The sequence below is a fragment of the Myotis nattereri genome (assembly GCF_964212035.1).
Source record: "Myotis nattereri genome assembly, chromosome: 10".
Lineage (NCBI taxonomy): Eukaryota > Metazoa > Chordata > Mammalia > Chiroptera > Vespertilionidae > Myotis > Myotis nattereri.
Window position 1 is genome coordinate 66,355,761 of NC_138085.1, and position 18,722 is coordinate 66,374,482.

The window sequence follows — 18,722 nt, forward strand, 5'->3', positions numbered from 1 at the left end:
GAACTCTGGGAAAAGACCTGTTCCAGTGACCAGAAATATCACCGGGAACCCTGGCTGGGGTGCTCTGGTGTTCTGGTGCTCTGGAGCTCGCCCCGGGAAAGAGAAAACTCTCAGACAACCCCCCTGGAGAAGGAAGGCTTCTCCCCGAGAAGGAGAGCTGCTCCAGGAAAGGCAAACAAGGATGCAGGGGCCACGGGCTCCGCACTGGCCGGGCCAGGCTGGCTGTGGCAGAGGCCCTGGGCTGGAGCCCTTGGGAGGCCTGGGACTGGCCAGGCCAGGCCAGCGGGAGGAGGCTTGAGTGTGTCCCATGGGGGTGTGGGATGAGATGGCAGGTTTGGGGACAGGGGCAATAGACAATGGAAGTGATCTCTTTGTCTTGGTCTAGGCCAGTGGTCGGCAAACTCATTAGTCAACAGAGCCAAATATCAACAGTACAACCATTGAAATCTCTTTTGAGAGCCAAATTTTTAAAATTTAAACTATATAGGTAGGTATATTGTTATTAACTTAATTAGGGTACTCCTAAGGCTTAGGAAGAGCCACACCCAAGGGGCCAAAGAGCTGCATGTGGCTTGTGAGCCACAGTTTGCTGACCACGGGTCTAGGCAGTGGTTCTCAACCTTCCTAATGCTGCGACCCTTTAATACAGCTCCTCATGTTGTGGTGACCCCCTACCATAAAATTATTTTCGTTGCTACTTCATAACTGTAATTTTGCTACTGTTATGAATCGTAATGTAAATATCTGATATGCAGGAAGTATTTTCAGGGGTCGTGACCCACAAGTTGAGAACTGCTGGTCTAAAGGCTGGGTCCTAGGTACATGGTCAAGAGGGGATCTTTCCTCATCTGCCTCCACACTTGGTGGAAAGCTGGGAGCTCCCTGCTGAGCACCCAGGAGAAGCTCGTTCATCCTCCCCTCGCCTCCCCACCTTTTTGGCTGTGACTGTAATTGCCAGGCTAGTACTGTCCAGTGGAGTAGGCGAGTCTTCCTAGCTGAGAGCTTGCTAGGGGTGCAGCAGGGAGAGGCTCTAATGGCAGGACCTACAAGGAAGTGCGGCTGCATCTTCCCTGAAAAAATTTCCCTCTAAAACTCCCGAGGGAAAAGGTCTCCTAGATGACACTATACCGATGCCCTTTGAGCTGGGAATGTTTCCCGCTCTGGGCCCATTCTTCAGAGGAGACTCTGAAACGTGAGCACAGTTCAAGGAGTAAGCAGGCTCACGGGGGTCTGGAAACTACCAGATGAAGGGATGGCTGGCAGACATGGGCTGTTTGGCCCTAGGAAGGAGAGAAATTGGAGGCAAGTGACAGCTGTCTCCACAAGGGGGGCCATTGTGTGCTGACACCAGAGGGCAGAGTTAGAATTAAAGGGTAGACAAGAGTGGCCAGGAAAAACTTATCTGGAAATAGAGTTTGCCCTTGAGGAGTGGGCCACCCCATGAGCAGTGAATGGGCTCAAGTGTGCAAGGAGGGACTGGACAATCGAGGAGGGGCTTTCCACAATGGGCGGGAGGTAGAACGAAAGCCCCACCCAGTGCCAGGAGTCTGTGATTACATACATGCACACGGGTCAGGAGCTCTGCCAGGCCACCCACCCTCTGACTGGGTTCCTGAGATGGTCTCAGAGCTGCTAATGGCTTCCAGCTGTAGTCAGAGCGCACACTGGTTTCCTTAACCCTTACCTACCTGAGTGGGGCAGAGCGGCACCTTACTCCAACTGGAGAGAACCGGGCGGTAGGACGCCTACTCTTTCCTTAAACACCCCTCCCTGACAGTCAGGGCTGGGCCAGTAGGGGAGCCCTGCTCCTGGGAGCCCAGGGGCTGAGTTTGATCACAGGCTAAAACAATTTGTGGTCTAGGTTAAGGAGAGGAGCACTGTGCTTAAAACAGTTTTGTGGTTTCATTCTTCCCGCCACAGGTTGCCTCCTCTCCGAAGTTATTTTCTTTTTATCTTTCATTCTTTTAAACCCTGATACTCAAGGCTGCATTTACTATTTTGAGTATTTTTTTTTTAAGGCAATTTGGGAGCTGACGATGCCAGTGTAGTCTCTCCTTAAACTGGTTTGCTGTTTGATCCCTGGATGTAGCTCGGTGCGTTCAGTTCTCCTCCTGTCTGCCGATCACATCCCCACTCCCAAATGCACCTCCTCCCTTAGAAAGTAAAGGAAACCATCCCTTCTTGGTTCATGTGACAAGCTCTGTGAACTGGGGTTCAATTTGGATATAACTTTGGCTCGCTAAGATTTTGTATCTCCTGGCAGGCCAACCCAAATCTTTGGAAGTGAAGTAAGTGGGCTCCATCTAGATTCTTACTGTATGAGTTCTACATGATGGCGAAACCTATTGAGAGACTTCAGGGTGTACTGAGCACACGCAGTAGGATGTCTCATGAAATCGTTGGTTTAAAAAGATAAGGGGGAAAATGTTCCATGGGAATATTTTGCTTCCTGCTCATCAAATTCTCTACCCCTTCCTTTAAGGCAGTGGTTCTCAACCTTGGCTGCACATTAGAATCACCTGGGAATCTTTGTAAAATCCTGATTTCTGGGCCTCATCCTCCAGAAATTCTGTTTCTTTGTTACTAATGTTGTGGCCCCACCCCATAACAAAGAAACAGAATTTCCGGAGGATGAGGCCCAGAAATCATGATTTTAAAAAGATTTCCACGTGATTCTAATGTGCAGCCAAGGTTGAGAACCACTGCTTTAGGGAGCATTGTTTTTTTTCTTCGTTTGGTCTTGTTTGCACATAGACCTGAGCAGTACCTTAAATAAGATCTGCTTTATCTGCACCCAAGTGGGTTAGCAAAACTGGTGGATCAGCTCATCCCACAGGGAGGAAAAACGAAACCAAGCACCCAGGTTTGTGCACTTTGGAAAAATAAAGTGCAATGGCAAAGTGTAGCTAAAGGTCAGCTGTCTGTTAGGTGTGTACAGAAAACCAAGCTGGAGAGAGGGAGCTCAGTAAAAATGCCAGAGCGACTGTCCAAGTCGCTGGGAATGATAATGTCTGACTCCAGCTGGGGAGAAGCAGCCGTTTGCCCCTTTGGCAGCTCACGCTGGAGTCAGTGGAAGCCATGGTTTACCTCTTGACAGTCTCCTCACAGTTATGTGTGAAATTGTCTGTTGTCCCATAACCTTCCAAGCATCTTCCCTTTTTCTGCTTTAGGCCCGTATGAAATGACTTATCTTTGCATTTCCTCTGGGTACTTTTGAGCAATTCCATCTTTTAGCTTAGGTTTCCCTTCTTTCTTTCTCTTTTGTTGCTTAGGTTCCCTTTCATATCTCCCTTCCCTTCTCTGGGTTTTAGCTCAAAAGTGCAGAAAAAAGCCTTGCTTAGGAGGACAAGTCAAAATTAAGGCAGCTCAAGAAGTCTCATTCCCAGGTCTGAAGGGACAGGAAGATATTTGACAAATGTCAAAGCAGAGAACCGGGTGCTGGGGATGCTGTGTCCCTGCTGCTCACCTCAGGTGAGAACTTAGGCAGAAGCTATAGAAGGGTTCCTCCCAGGAGCATTTGGAAGCAACAAGAATTGAGACTCTCCCATCCTTCCTGAGCGGATGGTTGCTGGTGGGAGTGAGGGAACCTGGGCTAAAGTCACAGAGGTCCTGGGGGAGCCCAGAATTGCTTCACTGGGGCCTTTGCACAGACCTGTTCCTTGGCCACCTGCTCTGCTTCTCTCTCATAGGATTCCTTTAGGTTACTTTGACCTTTCAAGGTCACGGTCACAATTACAGAGCTCCCATTGGAGCATCTCAGAATCTGCCAAGGATCCCTTCCCAGTGGTTCTTGGCACCAGCCCCAGGGAAAAGAGAAGAAGCACTTGCAGCTCAGATGGTTAAAACTGTGGGATAGCCTTTAGATTGCTACTCATTGAGATAATGTGTCTGTCGTATTGATCTCCAAGAGTTCCTGGGAAAAACAGGTATTGCCTGAGCCACTATTTTCATGCAACATTGGGATCTTAAAGGTGGAACTGCAAATGTTTCTGTTCTGCCTTGAGTCTCCTGCCGGGTCTAGTAACAGAGGCATTATTGAGGGATGTCACATGCAATCAGCCAGGGATGTAGCCAGCCAAATCAGACTGTGTGCACTACTTCTTATTTTGCCATTCATCTTTTCAATGATCCTAGGCAAGCCCATTGCTTCTGGAAAGCACATTTCCTAACCAATTTGAGAAGGCCATTGTAAGTTTGCCTCCTGGACGTCAATGAGGAGGAATTATTATAACATAAAAGCACTTATGCATAAAGAGTTTTGATAGTAAATGGTTCTGTTGGACTGTGGTATTCAAATAGAGTAAAATCCCACTTTAAGAGATTTATGCAAAAAGTTAGCTTAACAAAATAAAAATGACCATTAAGTAAAATTGGAAAATGCATGCACTTTTCTCCTTGATCCTGAGCTTCAGTGGCCAGATCATGTTAATTCTTCCTTTCTACTGACTTATGTCGTAAAGCATTTTTCCTCATTTTTCTTAAGCATCCTCTGATCACTTTTGATTCAAACAAATTTGGACCTTTGGTCAATAGCTTTTTTCTGACTTGAGGAAAAATTCCAGAATCCTTCAGGCCTTTCCACAGTCCCCTCCATGGAATGTGCCACTGCTGTCCCTGTGGTTTTCCGAAGCAGACTTGGCTTGTGCATTTCTCACACCTGGAACTCTTTCTCCGTTCATGTGTTTAAATGATACTACATTTTCTGTGTCCCAGTTCCAGTTAATAGTTCACTCATTTACTAGAATATATACTCCATGAGGGCAGGATTTTTGTTTGCTGCCCAACAGAGTGTGTGTCAGTGATTGATGAAACCAGTCCATTAGCAAGTCCTGCTGTTCCAGATCTGCTATTTCTTTCTACCTCCACGTTGGTCCAAGTCACTGACATTTCCTGTCTCAGCTATTAACCCAATAAATAGCCTCCTGTCTTGTTTTCTCCCTTCCATGTTACGCATCCTTTGCCTGAGTCCTTTCTCCATTGAACAGCCAGTGTGATGCTTTTAACAGCATAATCAGATTTCATCATTCTCCTGCTTAAAACCCCTCCTTGGCTTTCTGTTGCCCTCAGGATAATGCCAAAGCTCCCTGAGGTGATCTATAAGGCCTTAAAGGATTTGGTCTCTGAATTCTTCTGTACTTAATCTCCTAACACTGTTACTTGATGATGAAAAGGTGTCAGTCCGCAAAGGCCTGGAAGAAAACCTTCTGAACAGAAGGAAGAGCCAGGGCAAAACCTCTCATGTGGGGATGGGCTCGGTGGTGAAAGAACATAAATCTTCAGGCTGCACAGGATTCTTTCCAGGAGGAATTTCCTGACAAGCCTACTTGGGACAGAGGCTGCGCTTCCATGGGCCTGCACGGGGAAGAGTCTACCTGGCAAACGGGCTTGTTAAATGGGCGAGAGAAGATTGTTTGTAAAATGGTGAAGAAGAGGGGGTGAGGATGTAATGAGGTGCTGATGGAAGATCTTGTGTTCCACGAGGTGACTCCTTCTTTTGATCCTTAAAAAACTGAAAGGCTCCAAATGTGATAAAATGTTCAATGAAGGGAAGTTTCTTTGAGGAGTTGCTCAAGTAGCTGAGTCACAGGGCAGAGCTGGACAGGAAGGCCATGGGAGCACAGGACGGGCGGGCTTGGTAGATAAAACTGAGGAGTGCAGTTCAGGTTCCCCATAAGTCACAGGGAGAGCTCAAGACTTCTAAAAAGGTTACGGAATTGGTATTTACACAGATACAACCTGACATCCGAGGAGCCGTGTGGCCAAGCAAATATTGGATGGCACCACTCCAGATGATGAAACTACAGCTTTGGTCAGTGATGGGCTGGATTTGAACCCAGATGTGTCTGATTCTTACACTGTATCACATTCTCTCCTGAGCCAAGCAAGCCTTTGCCAGGACGATGTGCAGCATTGGAAGGGGGGGGGGGGGCGGTTAAAGAAATATTTTCCCTTGGTCATTAAAGGTTTCTCAAGAAGAATATATATATAAGCAACAGTTTGGGGAAAACAGGGCACATGATGGGAGTAGCTGATAAAGACAAACGTGGTAAAGCACACTTGCCTCAGCAGATAACTCCAAGCCCAGGCTTTAAGCACTTCAAAGTCTGTTCAGATTGGTCCTTCTAACCAGCGCTTTTGCCATGGAAGGATGGCGATGAAGCAGTGATTGGATAACAGAGTGAACTTTTCTGTAGCAACATACCTTTTGGACAGCTGCAGAAGTTTGTGATTGAAAATAACCTACTTTTAGTTTACAAAGACAATCAGACACATTTTTTCACTTGACCCTTTGAGAACCCTGAGAAGCATACTGTCCTCATTTCCAGAGAGGTAAGCTGATTGCTCAGACTCGGGGACCAATAAAGTGGCAGATCCAGGATCTGAAATCAGATCCTCTGACTCTAAGCTCGAAACTTTGCCATCTCTACCTGGCTGCCTCTTCTATAAGTGAAGAGGAGTTAAACTGCTGCTTCCCTACTCTGATGCCACAGGGCTTTTCTGACTGAAGGTCACTGACAACTACCGGTGGGTGAATGCAGGATATGTCTTGTGAATAGGTTGTGTGGATGAGTGTGTGTGTGTGTATTTCCATCTGTGCATTTATCCCAAATACCTGCAAGGCAAGTCTTCTAGTGTAATTTTCCTTAAATTGGTTTCCTGTTATTTCTGAGAATTGCTATGGGTAGAATTTACATAACTAAACATCTTTAACACTGAGAGAGTTCACCTCCCTTCTCACCCACACATCAGAAGAGGCTAGAGCCCTAACTGGTTTGGCTCAGTGAATAGAGTGTCGGTCTGGGGACTAAAGGGTCCCAGGTTCGGTTCTGGTCAAGGGCAAATGCCTGGGTATTGGGCTCAATCCGCAGTAAAGGGTGTGCAGGAGGCAGCCAATCAATGATTCTCTCTCATCATTGATGTTTCTTTCTCTTCCTCTCTGAAATCAATGAAAAGAGAAGAAGGAGAGAGCTAGAAAGCTAATCCTCTTCTGTTTTCATGGTCTGAGAGAGGGCACATGCACCAATCTGTAGGGAGAGCACACTGGTGTTGGCACCAGTTGTCTAAGGAGCAGGCAGACAATGTGAGTTACTTACAAGTTGTTACAGCTAACAATATGGGAACCTACTCGAGAAGCCAAATGCATGTTATACCAAAATCCCATAACCTCAGAGTTGTATCTCTCTTCATCAGTATCCAATACACGAAATAACCAAATCTCAGAACAATGGCCTTTCGATGCCTGAGGCAGTACCTCTAGGAATCATCTATTCTTTCAGGGTTGATTGGGAAAATCTTTCCCTGCCTTACAAGGTATTAACGTTAACTGTTGGAGAGAACTATGTGAATTAAACGTTGTACATTTCACTCCAGGGTAAGACTATTTCAACAGACTTCAAATATAATAAAAATATTTCAGAATGTAGCCTCACTGCCCGTGGAGAAGAGCTTGCTTTTATTTATCTTGCTGATCGTTGTGTTCATCATCTAGATTTTCTGCTCGGAAAACTCTTAGTCCCCATCCCCTAACATGTGGCTTATCACATCACCATATTTTCTAAATCAAATCAAGTGCGACTGACTCCAAACTGCCAATTGTCAGGGGCGAAAAAATGGGGAAGAACAAAGCTGCTCAGACTGGCATTGCCAGGTCTGAACCCACCTTCCAGCTGCATCTCCCATGACACCCCGACCCTTAAACAAAACCACTCCACGCACTGTTTCCCCAGGAAACTTCTATGTGCTTCCCATGATATCTGGGCTTAGTCCACCTAGAGAGCCCTGCCATCTACCTCTGCCTGTAAAATTCTTCTTCTTTTTCATGTCCTTCCTTGGACGCTCTTTCATGAAACTAGTATGAATCCTGTTGTAGTTTATAGTGGTTTATCGTTGTTCATTTGTCCATCCATCCAGCAAATACCTAATGAGCAATAAGCATATCTGCATGGTGCTTTTGGTTTGGTTAGGAAGACAGACTGTAAAAGAGATCTTACAATAATCCGTGATAAGTATATAGTAGAGGAAGTGTAGCACACACAGGAGCCATCTAAACTAGTTCTGTATGTGTGTGTTGGCATTTGGAGTTGGGTCCAGGAAGGCTTTCCTTTGCATACATTTATTTTATCTTCTACAAGGTTGGACGCCCACTGAAGTCAGAGATGGACGGAGTTAATAACCACAGCTCTCACCTGTGTAACGCTAGCTCATCTGAACCCGTTTTGGACCAAGGCCATTGCATCTGGACTCTTCCAGGGCTTCCTTACAAGTAGAAAAGCCATTTTACAACTTAATAGATTTTCCCCTCTCTAGCACAGACACTCTGCGATGCAGGGATGTTCTGGAGTCAGTGGTTGGCGTAATATATGTGGAAATGTTCGATGAGTTTATTACAGTATGTGCTGAGAGGCTCTGACTTGCGTAGAACATTTTCTGATTGTGTAATCTACACTTAACTGAAGTTCATTCTTAAAATCTGTAAGGTGTCATGACTGCCTTAGGAGCGGAGTGCCAGGAACACACCGACAGCCTTCAGTCGGTATTGGTAGCCTTCAGCAGTCAAGAGAAATGGAGCCACATTTTGGTCATTTGTTCCAAACTGCTGGGGTGGGTGGTGCTGACTGAATCCACCATGGAGCTGCCCCTGGGGAAGGTCAGCTCTGTGGCTCCATAGCATCAGGAAAACGAGAACCTTGGAAAGTCACCTCTGAAAACAAACTTGATAAAACTCATTCCGTTCAGTGAGGTAAACTTTCCCATGGACTATCCAACAGGTTAATTTATGAAGACATTAATTTATGCTTATTCTTTTTTTTTTTGCCATTCTATATTTTCTTTTTTTTTATTATTTTTTTTAATTTATTGCTTAAAGTATTACAAAGGGTATTACATATGTGTCCATTTTATCCCCCCGCCCTAGACAGTCCCCTAGCCTCCCCTATCCCCCAGTGTCTTATGTCCATTGGTTATGCTTATATGCATGCATACAAGTCCTTTAGTTGATCTCTTACCCCCCTACCTCCTGCCCCCCAAACTCCCCGGCCTTCCCGCTGCAGTTTGACAATCTGTTTGAGGCAGCTCTGCCTCTGTATCTATTATTGTTCAAAAGTTTATAATGGTCTCTATTATCCATGAATGAGTGAGATCATGTGGTATTTTTCCTTCATTGACTGGCTTATTTCACTTAGCAATTTATGCTTATTCTTATTCCCTCTCCCCCTTTATTATTCTAAGATGGTAGGCGGGCTTTCATGATCTCAGGGTCCTCCCTGACGGTTCTAGATTGCACAAGGCACCCAGGGGCTGGGGCAGGGAAGGAGGAAGTCCTGCAGTGTTGGAATTGGACTTTTTTTCGCCCTGACAATTGGCAGTTTGGAGTCAGTCACACTTGATTTGATTTAGAAAATTCGGTGATGTGATAAGCCACATGCGATGGAGTGAAACCGTACCCAATACAACTGTGTATGTGAAAACGAAACATTAGGTTGGAATGAATGGTCATACACCACTGGGAGTAGAGCTGTAAGAAGGCATCCCTTTTTTCATCTTTGCTTTTCCCTTTTTAAAACCCCCATGCTGGATTATTTTCAACATATACCAACTTCTGGGTCCAAAAGGCCCCCACTGGGGCCATGAGAAGACCAAATAATGGAAAGAAGGAAAAGGTGATGACCAGAAAATAAAGAAATAGGGAGGAGAGAAAGAGACAGTTACCTAAAACAACAGCGATCTTATGTGTAGACAGAATAGATACACCAGTAAGGCATATCGTCTCAGGCCAAGCCAAGGGAAGAAACTCATCCTGGTTCCTCGCTTTTCCATTATCCCCGCGTCTCTTCTGCTTTATTTCCTATTCAGTTAGCCCTTGGTCATCCAACACCTTCATCTGCCTCCAGGCAACAGACATTTCATTCCTTCCTCCTGGCTCACTGGGAGGAGGCCTTGGGGAAAGTGTCTAGGGTTGAGCCTCACGTGGACCTGAGTTTCAAATCTGGCTCTGCCAGCTGGCTGGACCATATCTTGGACAGCAGATCCTCAAGAGCTGAGAGCAGTGCCACATGTGCAGCAAGGGTCCGTAAATTGCCCACTGACCCAAGCCCTCAAATTGCCTCCTCCTCGTTACGTTACCTCTAGTCTCCTGGGTCGTGAGGACTTCTAGTCTGGAACAAATGCTGGTGGAAATCAAGGCTGGCTAGAAGAGGTCAGAGGACACTGAAGAGAGCCTGTCCACACCCCCTGATCTTGGTTCTCTCTCTAGTCCACCAGTTCTCAAATTTTACTGGGCGTTGGAGAGCTTGTTAAAACAGATTGCTGCCCTCCTCCTTCCCCCTAGAGCAGTGGTTCTCAACCTTCCTAATGTCATGACCCTTTAATACAGTTCCTCATGTTGTGGTGACCCCCAATTTCATTGTTACAAATTGAACATAATTAAAGCATAGTGATTAATCACAAAAACAATATGTAATTATATATGTGTTTTCCGATGGTCTTAGGCGACCCCTGTGAAAGGGTCTTTTGACCCCCCAAGGGGTCGCGACCCACAGGTTGAGAACCGCTGTGTTAGAATTTTTGGATTCAAGGGTCTGGGGTAGGTGGGGCAGAAGGTTCCAGGCGATGCTGATGCTGCTAGTCCAGGAACACCCTCTGAGAACCACTGACCTCGTCCATTTCACACTGAAGCCAAAGTGATTTGTTTAAATCCCTGCTTTTATGATGTTGCTTTTCTGCTCAAAACCCGTTAGTAGCTCCTTGTAAGATATATTTTGAAGTGTCGACTGTAAGAGTAAAATGATCCGTAAACATTCCCTCCAGAAGGAGTCAGAGGTGTCTGGGTTTACCAGAGACAACTGCGAGGTGTGCATATCTCAAGGAGATAAGAGAAACTGTAATTGCTCTGTTTTCCACTTTACTGTATAAATTTGTGTGACCTTCTTGGTAGGCGCTTTCATTCCTCCTGCGTGTAAATCTGAAATGCTTACTCACTAATACATTGTATTCTCTTTCTTTTCTCTTTATGTGTTGGTACAAAGGGTTTGTTGTTGTTGCCAAGATTGTTTTATTTCTCTAACACAACCCTGTCCACTTTACTCTTCGCTGAACCACTGTGCCAACCTAGGCTGATGCAATTAGATTATTGCACCCCCTCAACCCCTCCCCCCCTGCCCCAGAATCTGGGATTAACTGAGAGACATGGTCTGGAGAGAGAGAGAGAGAGAGAGAGAGAGAGAGAGAGAGAGAGAGAGAGAGAGAGAGAGAAGGAGAGAGAGAGACACGCAGTGAGGCAGATACACAGAGAGAAGCAGAGGTGCCGATTCCTGAGGGCTTTACATCTGGGGGACAGACCCAGTGAGTTCCAGCTGTTGTTCCCTGCCTTGGATTCTGCAAGCTACCCCACGTCCCGCCCAAATTCCCTTTATTGCTTAAGCAAATTGGCCTTGGATTTCTGCTAATTCCATCCGAAATAACCTTCCCTGAGATACTCGCTGTTGCCTTCATGATGAAGTCCAGATTCCTGGACACAGTAACAAAGATCTGCAGGATCTGGTGCCTGCTTACCCCTCCATCTCTTATCTGAACACACTTACCTCCTACTCTATATTTCAGTCATACTTAGCTACTTTTTTCTTTTTTAAAGCTCTTTCTACTCTTCAGGATTTGAGTATGCTGTTGTCTCCCCTCTTGTAACACTCTTTTCTCCTTATTGTCTGGCCAGTTTCTATTTGGCCTTCCCAGATACACAGCTGCTTCTCCAGAGCCTCAGAGCACCTTTAACAGTCGGAGCACTTACATAAGACAACATAATTGCCTGTTGACTTGTCTTTCTTCCTCCCTCGATTTTGAGCTCTCTCAGAGCTCTCTCTGAGTCTCCATTGCTGTCCTGTAAACACAATACCTGGAACTTGGCTGGCACCTGATAAATGCTTGTCAAATGAGTGAACCATGTGCTTGTGATCCTATGTCATCAGTCACTTACCCAGTGGCAGATAGACAACATTGAGTAGAAAAAAATGAAAATTACTTTGGCCCCAAGCTATAGACTATAATTAGGAACTACTCCTGAGGTGAAGAATCAGATATCATCATGGTTTGGGAATATCCCATTACCTTCATTGTATCCCCCCCCCCTTTATTTAATGATTGTGCCAGAGTTTCTAATTAGAGAAAAGGGCCTCATGCACTTATTGATTCAAATGTTCTGCATTTGAATCGCTGAGGAGATTTTGAGACTAAGGGTAGAATTCAGTGTATCAGAAATTCAATCCATCTGAGATCTCTCGAAGAGGTTTGCCCTTGGGTCACTTAGCTCAGACTTTCTTAGTCACTGAACACTGTTGTCATGGTAATCATGGAACCTTTCATGATTCTGTATACGAGTTAATGAAGATACTGGAAACAGCCCAAAGGAATTTATACTTGGGTGTGCATTTGTCTCCATATTAACCCAATCATTGTTTTGAACACACATCTGCCCTTGGGCCGATTCTCTTGGCTCTGGGTCCTGACAGGAATAAATAAACAACAGATTCCTTTTTAGTGTTTCAGGCGAGGAGGCTGTGGATGGCTGCCCTTCTGGTCTCATTTCAACAGGAAATCCCACATGGAGGTTATAAAGGAGCCGAAGAAAAAAAAAAGGATGGTGTGTGAAGCAAATCTCTTTCTTTTATTTCAAATTATTAATGTCGCTGATTTCAAGCACCAAAATGTAATGCCTGCGAAGACATTTCAGTTGTGGAGAGCCCAGAACATTGATTATATCCCAAGCCTTTCTTGTATGGTCCTTTCTACATAAACCTTAACCCGAACCTCCATCAAGCCCACAGATCTCGCTCCAGGTTCCTCACAACGTTTGGGTGTGAGACTTCCCATCTGTGTCCTGTCCTGCTACTTATTTCCCAACATCCATTCTCTTCGTCGTGTGGGTGCTTGACATCAAGACATTTCCATCCTCCCTTACTGATGGCCGAGGGTTTTTAAGTAGAAGTGGCATTTTGACTTTTTGGACTCCTCTTTAAAGGGTGTGGGTATGTTCCCTTCTTCCTCCCTTCTCACTGGCTGAAATGTGAATGATGGATGGAGCTGGGGTAGACAGTGAAATACAGTGGGGCCTTGACTTAATGAGTTTAATTCGTTCCGTGACGAATTACTCGTATGTCAAATCAAAAAGTGAACGAGTGAGACACGTGATGCTGGGCTGATGTTGTGGCGTTCACTGTAACGTTCGCTGCGCCAACTAGCGGTGGGGTATCTGAAGCTGGCTTGTAACCCGAATTTTAGCTCGCAACTCAAAGCAAAAAATCGGCCGAGAGATGGCTCGTATCTCGAAAAACTCGTTAGTCGGGACACTCGTAAGTCAAGGCCCCACTGTACAGAAAAAGAAAAAAAAAACCTTCCAAATTATCTTAAAAAAAAACGTAACAACCCTCCTCATGGAGACACAAGCCTTATGTCAGTGAGGAATTACAGTTTTACTTACTGAATTTAGGCCTTTTAATCTTCTTCGTCATTTCTTTATTTGAATGTATTCCAGTCACCAGCAAAACTACATGAAGAAAACACAAAATAACTAATCAATATGATTTTACCTAAACACTTTCTCTTTTTTTAAAAAATATATTTTATTGATTTTTTACAGAGAGGAAGGGGGAGGGATAGAGAGTTAGAAACATCGATCAGCTGCCTCCTGCACATTCCCCATTGGGGATGTGCCCTCAACCAAGGTACATGCTCTTGACCAGAATCGAACCCGGGACCTTTCAGTCCGCAGGCCGATGCTCTATCCACTGGGCCAAACTGGTTAGGGCCACTTTCTCTCTTTTGATCCTGATATTTGCTTGGGTCACATATTAAAATATTCTCGTGAATTAAATTAATTTCTCCTTATATTAAGGTGAGGAAATAAGACATATCTATTGTACACTTAGCCTCTGTGGAGAAAAGTCTTTCAGAAATACTTTTCAGATGCCTAGCCTTTTCTTTGTTGTCTTTAAATTTCAACACACTAATCCTACCATCTCCATTTTGCAAAGGAGGGAACGTGGTTTGCTTGGTCCCAGGAATGGGAGTTTCCAAATGGCCAGAGAATGGCATGTACGTGCGCGCGCGTGTGTGGGGGGGTGGGGGGGAGGGGAAGGGGCGCAAGTGCCACAGAGGGAGGAATGAATAGAGGAGGTATGTGAAAAGCCCCAGAGGAGGGCTGTCTGGGAAAGGAAGACGAGGAAAAGGTGACAAGGAAAAGGGGTAGAGAGAGGCTACAAGATCTGAGGTGTGACCTGAGTGTCCCCAGGTGGTCCCTCCAGCAGCACAGGGTTCTGTACCCCCCACAAAGGCCACCTGCGGATGGCTGAGCCTCCTCAGAAACAGGAGCAGAGCCGCAGGCAGCATTTGGATGCTGTTCTCCTTCGGGAAGTGTAACGGTGGGGGGCGAAAGGGGACCTCTTTATCTTTTTAAATTTAAAGTCACATTACCAGTATGAGCCTCATGTTTTTTAAGAATAACACTGACCGATTTTTTTTTTTATTACCAAAAGAATACATAGGTTCCTTGCAGGAAAATGTAAAAAACACAAAAAGCAGTACAGAAAACATGGATGAACTCAAAAGTATATTTTCAGTCTTTTTCTATATGTCATATGTATTCATATAGGTACTTTTAAACAAATATTTGATCATTGTCATACTGTTCCCAGTGGTTTAGAACTTATGTCTATTAAGGATATACACAGACTTTTTTGTCATTAAATGTTACTGTTAAAATAATTTTAACTGCCTGTAAATATATGTACTGTTGCTCTCCCTCCAGGGAGCACGCCCACGCCATTCCCCCCACCCCCCCGCCCCCCACTCTCTTTCCCCGACAGGAACTTATCGCCTAACCTCTAAGGGTCCCCAGGAGACTTGCAATCAGGGGAGCAATGGGCAATGGCAGCTCGTCCTGGGCGAACCCCCTGCACCTGTCTCCAAGGCCCCCTTTTCTCGGACTTCCCAGTGAGCCAGAGCAGCCCCGCCTAAGAAGATGTTTGCTGCAGTCAATAAATTCTTGCTTGCTTTCCTACAAAAAAATATGTGTGTATATATTACATATATATGTACTCTATGCATGTATCATAATTTAGCCAGTTTCCAATTTAACACGAGTAGCTCCATCTTTGCACTGATCCATTATCATTTCCTTAAAATAAACCTCCAAATAGGATTTCTTACCTGAAAGCTATGCCCTCTTAAGATTTTGATTTATATTGTGACTTTTTTTTTTTATTGGCGAAATTCTCACTTCTCTGTACCTATACTAATTCTACCAGTAACGCTTTTCCTTTCAAAGGGTCAGTCAGTTCTCTGTTCTTCTTTCCTCTCCAGGCATTGTAAGGTAGTGCTGCTTCAACGTACCTCCCTTTTAGCCACTTTGCTGAGAAACCCGCTTTCTGGACAGGGGTGGGACTCTGAGGTGAACCGGAGGCAATAGACTAATCAAACGGGCATTTTCCTCTCTAGTTGTTATGTTTGTTTTTTCACAGAACACAGAAGCTGGATTTAGGCATAAATGGACTCAGGAATTCTTGAATTGGAAACTGTCTTTAAGGTAAAAGGAGTCAATGTCCCCAAGTTTGTTCTGGGGACTTTATTTATCTTATGATTCTCTGGCTACTCTGCCAATGATGCAGCCACTGAATTATCCCCAGTTTTGACAACTGGCATTAGCCAAGGCCGGGACAGATGACATACCATGTCCTGTACGAACAGAAACATGAAAGAGAATTCAGTGAGAGCCCGAAGTCTAGCCAAGCAGAATGAAGGCAGACACTCTTAGGTGTTATTTACTTCTGGGGTTTGGGTGTGTGTGAGCGTCCTGGAGGTCTCATTTTTTATAGTAGCCTCTGTGTCATTTAACACTGCAAAGACCACATTTTCATTTTATAGACAAAAATAAATAACTAGAATCCTTGAAATTAAAAAAAAAACCACAAGTACTAAATAAATATATAGAAAGTAAATGGCACAAGGTAAGTTGATGGAATAAGTGACACAGTAATAAATGTGGGTATCCATTTTTGTGGAAAACCAAATCCTGTCTGGCTTGTGTGTTTGTGGCAAGTGGAGTACATAAGCCCTGGTATCATTAGGACTATAAATATTTCAGTAAGACCACCTCACCCACATTTGCTCACCCAAGACCCTCCAGGCTGAAAACATGCAGAGCGGGGGTTCAGTTTACAGCCCTGGTTAATAAAGTCATTACTCTCAGTGGTTCACAGAGGCCATCCCCTCGTGAGACTTGTTAATTAAAGCTCCCAGAGATCACTTCTCCAGAGGAGGGCTGGGCAGTAAGGCTGCAAATGTGCTTGTGCCCTGGGGTGAGTCTTCATTCCTCATCAGTAAGACTTCTCTTGCTCTACCAAAAATGCTGCCTTGGGTGTTGAACTTGGGTGAGAGAAAAATCAGTTGTGTTCCTTTTCTTAGGAAACCAGTCAGAGGTGGAGATGGCTGGTGCTCACTTCAGAATACAAAGTGAAATACAGGTGTGAAAGCCAGTCCCTCCTGGGGGAGTAGTCATCTGGCTACTGAGGCCATTAGTATCTAGAAGCCTTGAGGAAATTATGTCTAGATGCCAAAGTTCCAAGGCAATCATGGCCTTAAAAACATTCATATTCTTTGTCCTAGAATATATACCTCTAGTTATAATCAGAGATGTAGACAACAATTTATGTAAACAATGTTCATTGCAGCATTATTTCTAGTGGCAATCTGGAAGTAATGAGATATTGGAAATGCTCCAACAACAGGAAAATCATAAGATTTATTACAAATGATATGTAGAAGATTAAATGACATGGGACATGCTCAGCTCTCACCTTAAGAGTAATTCTGACAAAACAAGAATATACGTAGAGAGAAGTAACTGGAGCAAATATAACAAATGCTAATAAGGACGTAATTATAATTTCTATCTTACCTGTATTTTTCCCATTTTGTAGTATATTTCTCATATATATTCTATGTCTTATATTGATTATGCTTCTCTTACATTTAGAAAAAGCCAGCATAATTTTTCTTTAATTTGGTCATATTGAAATCATATATATTCACAGTAATGAAAAATGCTTTCTAAAACCATTGACAGAGTTCATGGGAACTTGTGTTCCAGTTTTCCTGTCAGTAATGAGTTATAATCAGAATCCATTTACTTTTAAGGAAAGACATGAAGTGCCAGAACATCTGATCAGTGGTCACATCAGGAATCACCTTCTGAATGCTTAGCATAGGTCTGGGACTTTTCAAGAAGTGCCTCATTCTAGCCCATAAACTGCTAGAGCATTAAAGATACTAACTCAGGGAGTGTTGCCAAGGACCCTCTCCTTGATCAAATGGTAGTCAGACTCCTCTAAGCCCTCTGCTCAACTATGCTTTGACCTTGGGCTTGAGTGTCCATCTTTGTTGGACCTGCATTGCCCAGTTTTAACAGGAATCCTGATTAGAGAGAACCCCTTCCACTCCCAGGAAATCCGAGCACCCTGGTCTGCCTTTAGCAGGAATCCTGTCAAGTTGCTTCAGCGAGAACCCCTCTACTTATTTATTTTTTTTATTTATTAAATCTTTATTGTTCAGATTATTACATTTGTTCCTCTTTTTCCCCCCCATAACTCCCCTCCTTCCAGTTCCCACCCCACCCTCCGCCCTCACTCCCCACCCACTGTCCTCATCCATAGGTGCACGATTTTTGTCCAGTCTCTTCCCGCGTCCCCCTCACCCCTTTCCCCCCCCAAGAATAGTCAGTCCATTCCCTTTCTATGTCCCTGATTCTATTATAATCACCAGTTCATTCTGTTCATCAGATTATTTATTCACTTGATTCTTAGATTCACTTGTTGATAGATGCATATTTGTTGTTCATAATTTGTATCTTTACCTTTTTCTTCTTCTTCCTCTTCTTAAAGGATACCTTTCAGCATTTCATATAATCCTGGTTTGGTGGTGATGAACTCCTTTAGCTTTTCCTTATCTGTGAAGCTCTTTATCTGACCTTCAGTTCTGAATGATAGCTTTGCTGGATAAAGTAATCTTGGTTGTAGGTTCTTGGCATTCATCACTTTGAATATTTCTTGCCACTCCCTTCTGGCCTACAAAGTTTCTGTTGAGAAATCAGCTGACAGTCGTATGGGTATTCCCTTGTAGGTAACTGAGTTTCTTTCTCTTGCTTCTCTTAAGAGTCTCTCTTTGTCTTTTGCTCTTGGCATTTTAATGATGATGTGTCTTGGTGTGGTCCTCTTTGGATTCCTTTTGTTTGGGGTTCTCTGCGCTTCCTGGACCTGTAAGTCTATTTCTTTCACCAGGAAGGGGAAGTTTTCTGTCATTATTTCTTCAAATAGGTTTCCAATATCTTGCTCTCTCTCATCATCTGGCACCCCTATAATTCTGATGTTGGTACGCTTGAAGCTGTCCCAGAGGCTCCTTATACTATCTTCGTATTTTCGGATTCTTTTTTCATTTTGCTTTTCAGGTTGGGTGTTTTTTGCTTCTTTGCATTTCAAATCTTTGACTTGATTCTTGCGCTCCTCTGGTCTGCTGTTGGGAGTCTGTATAATATTCTTTATTTCAGTCCGTGTATGCTTAATTTCTAGTTGGTTCTTTATCACAACATCGAGGGTCTCATTAGATTTTTTGTAGATCTCAATAAGTTTATCAGCGGCTTCTAGACAGTTCTTGAGAGACCTTTAAAGTGTGGTTCTGAACTC

The 18,722-nt window shown here is 44.2% G+C and overlaps 1 protein-coding gene across 1 annotated transcript in view; it reads right to left on the reverse strand.

Moving 5' to 3' along the window:
* The window catches only part of VIT (vitrin), a gene marked incomplete at both ends in the record, with an annotated part of 36,117 nt that overhangs the window by 14,360 nt on the left and 3,035 nt on the right, over window positions 1-18,722 (reverse strand). The window contains one exon of the mRNA XM_081100910.1: window positions 13,469-13,534. Coding sequence (XP_080957036.1) covers window positions 13,469-13,534 — 66 coding nt within the window. The remainder of the gene's footprint in view (window positions 1-13,468; window positions 13,535-18,722) is intronic.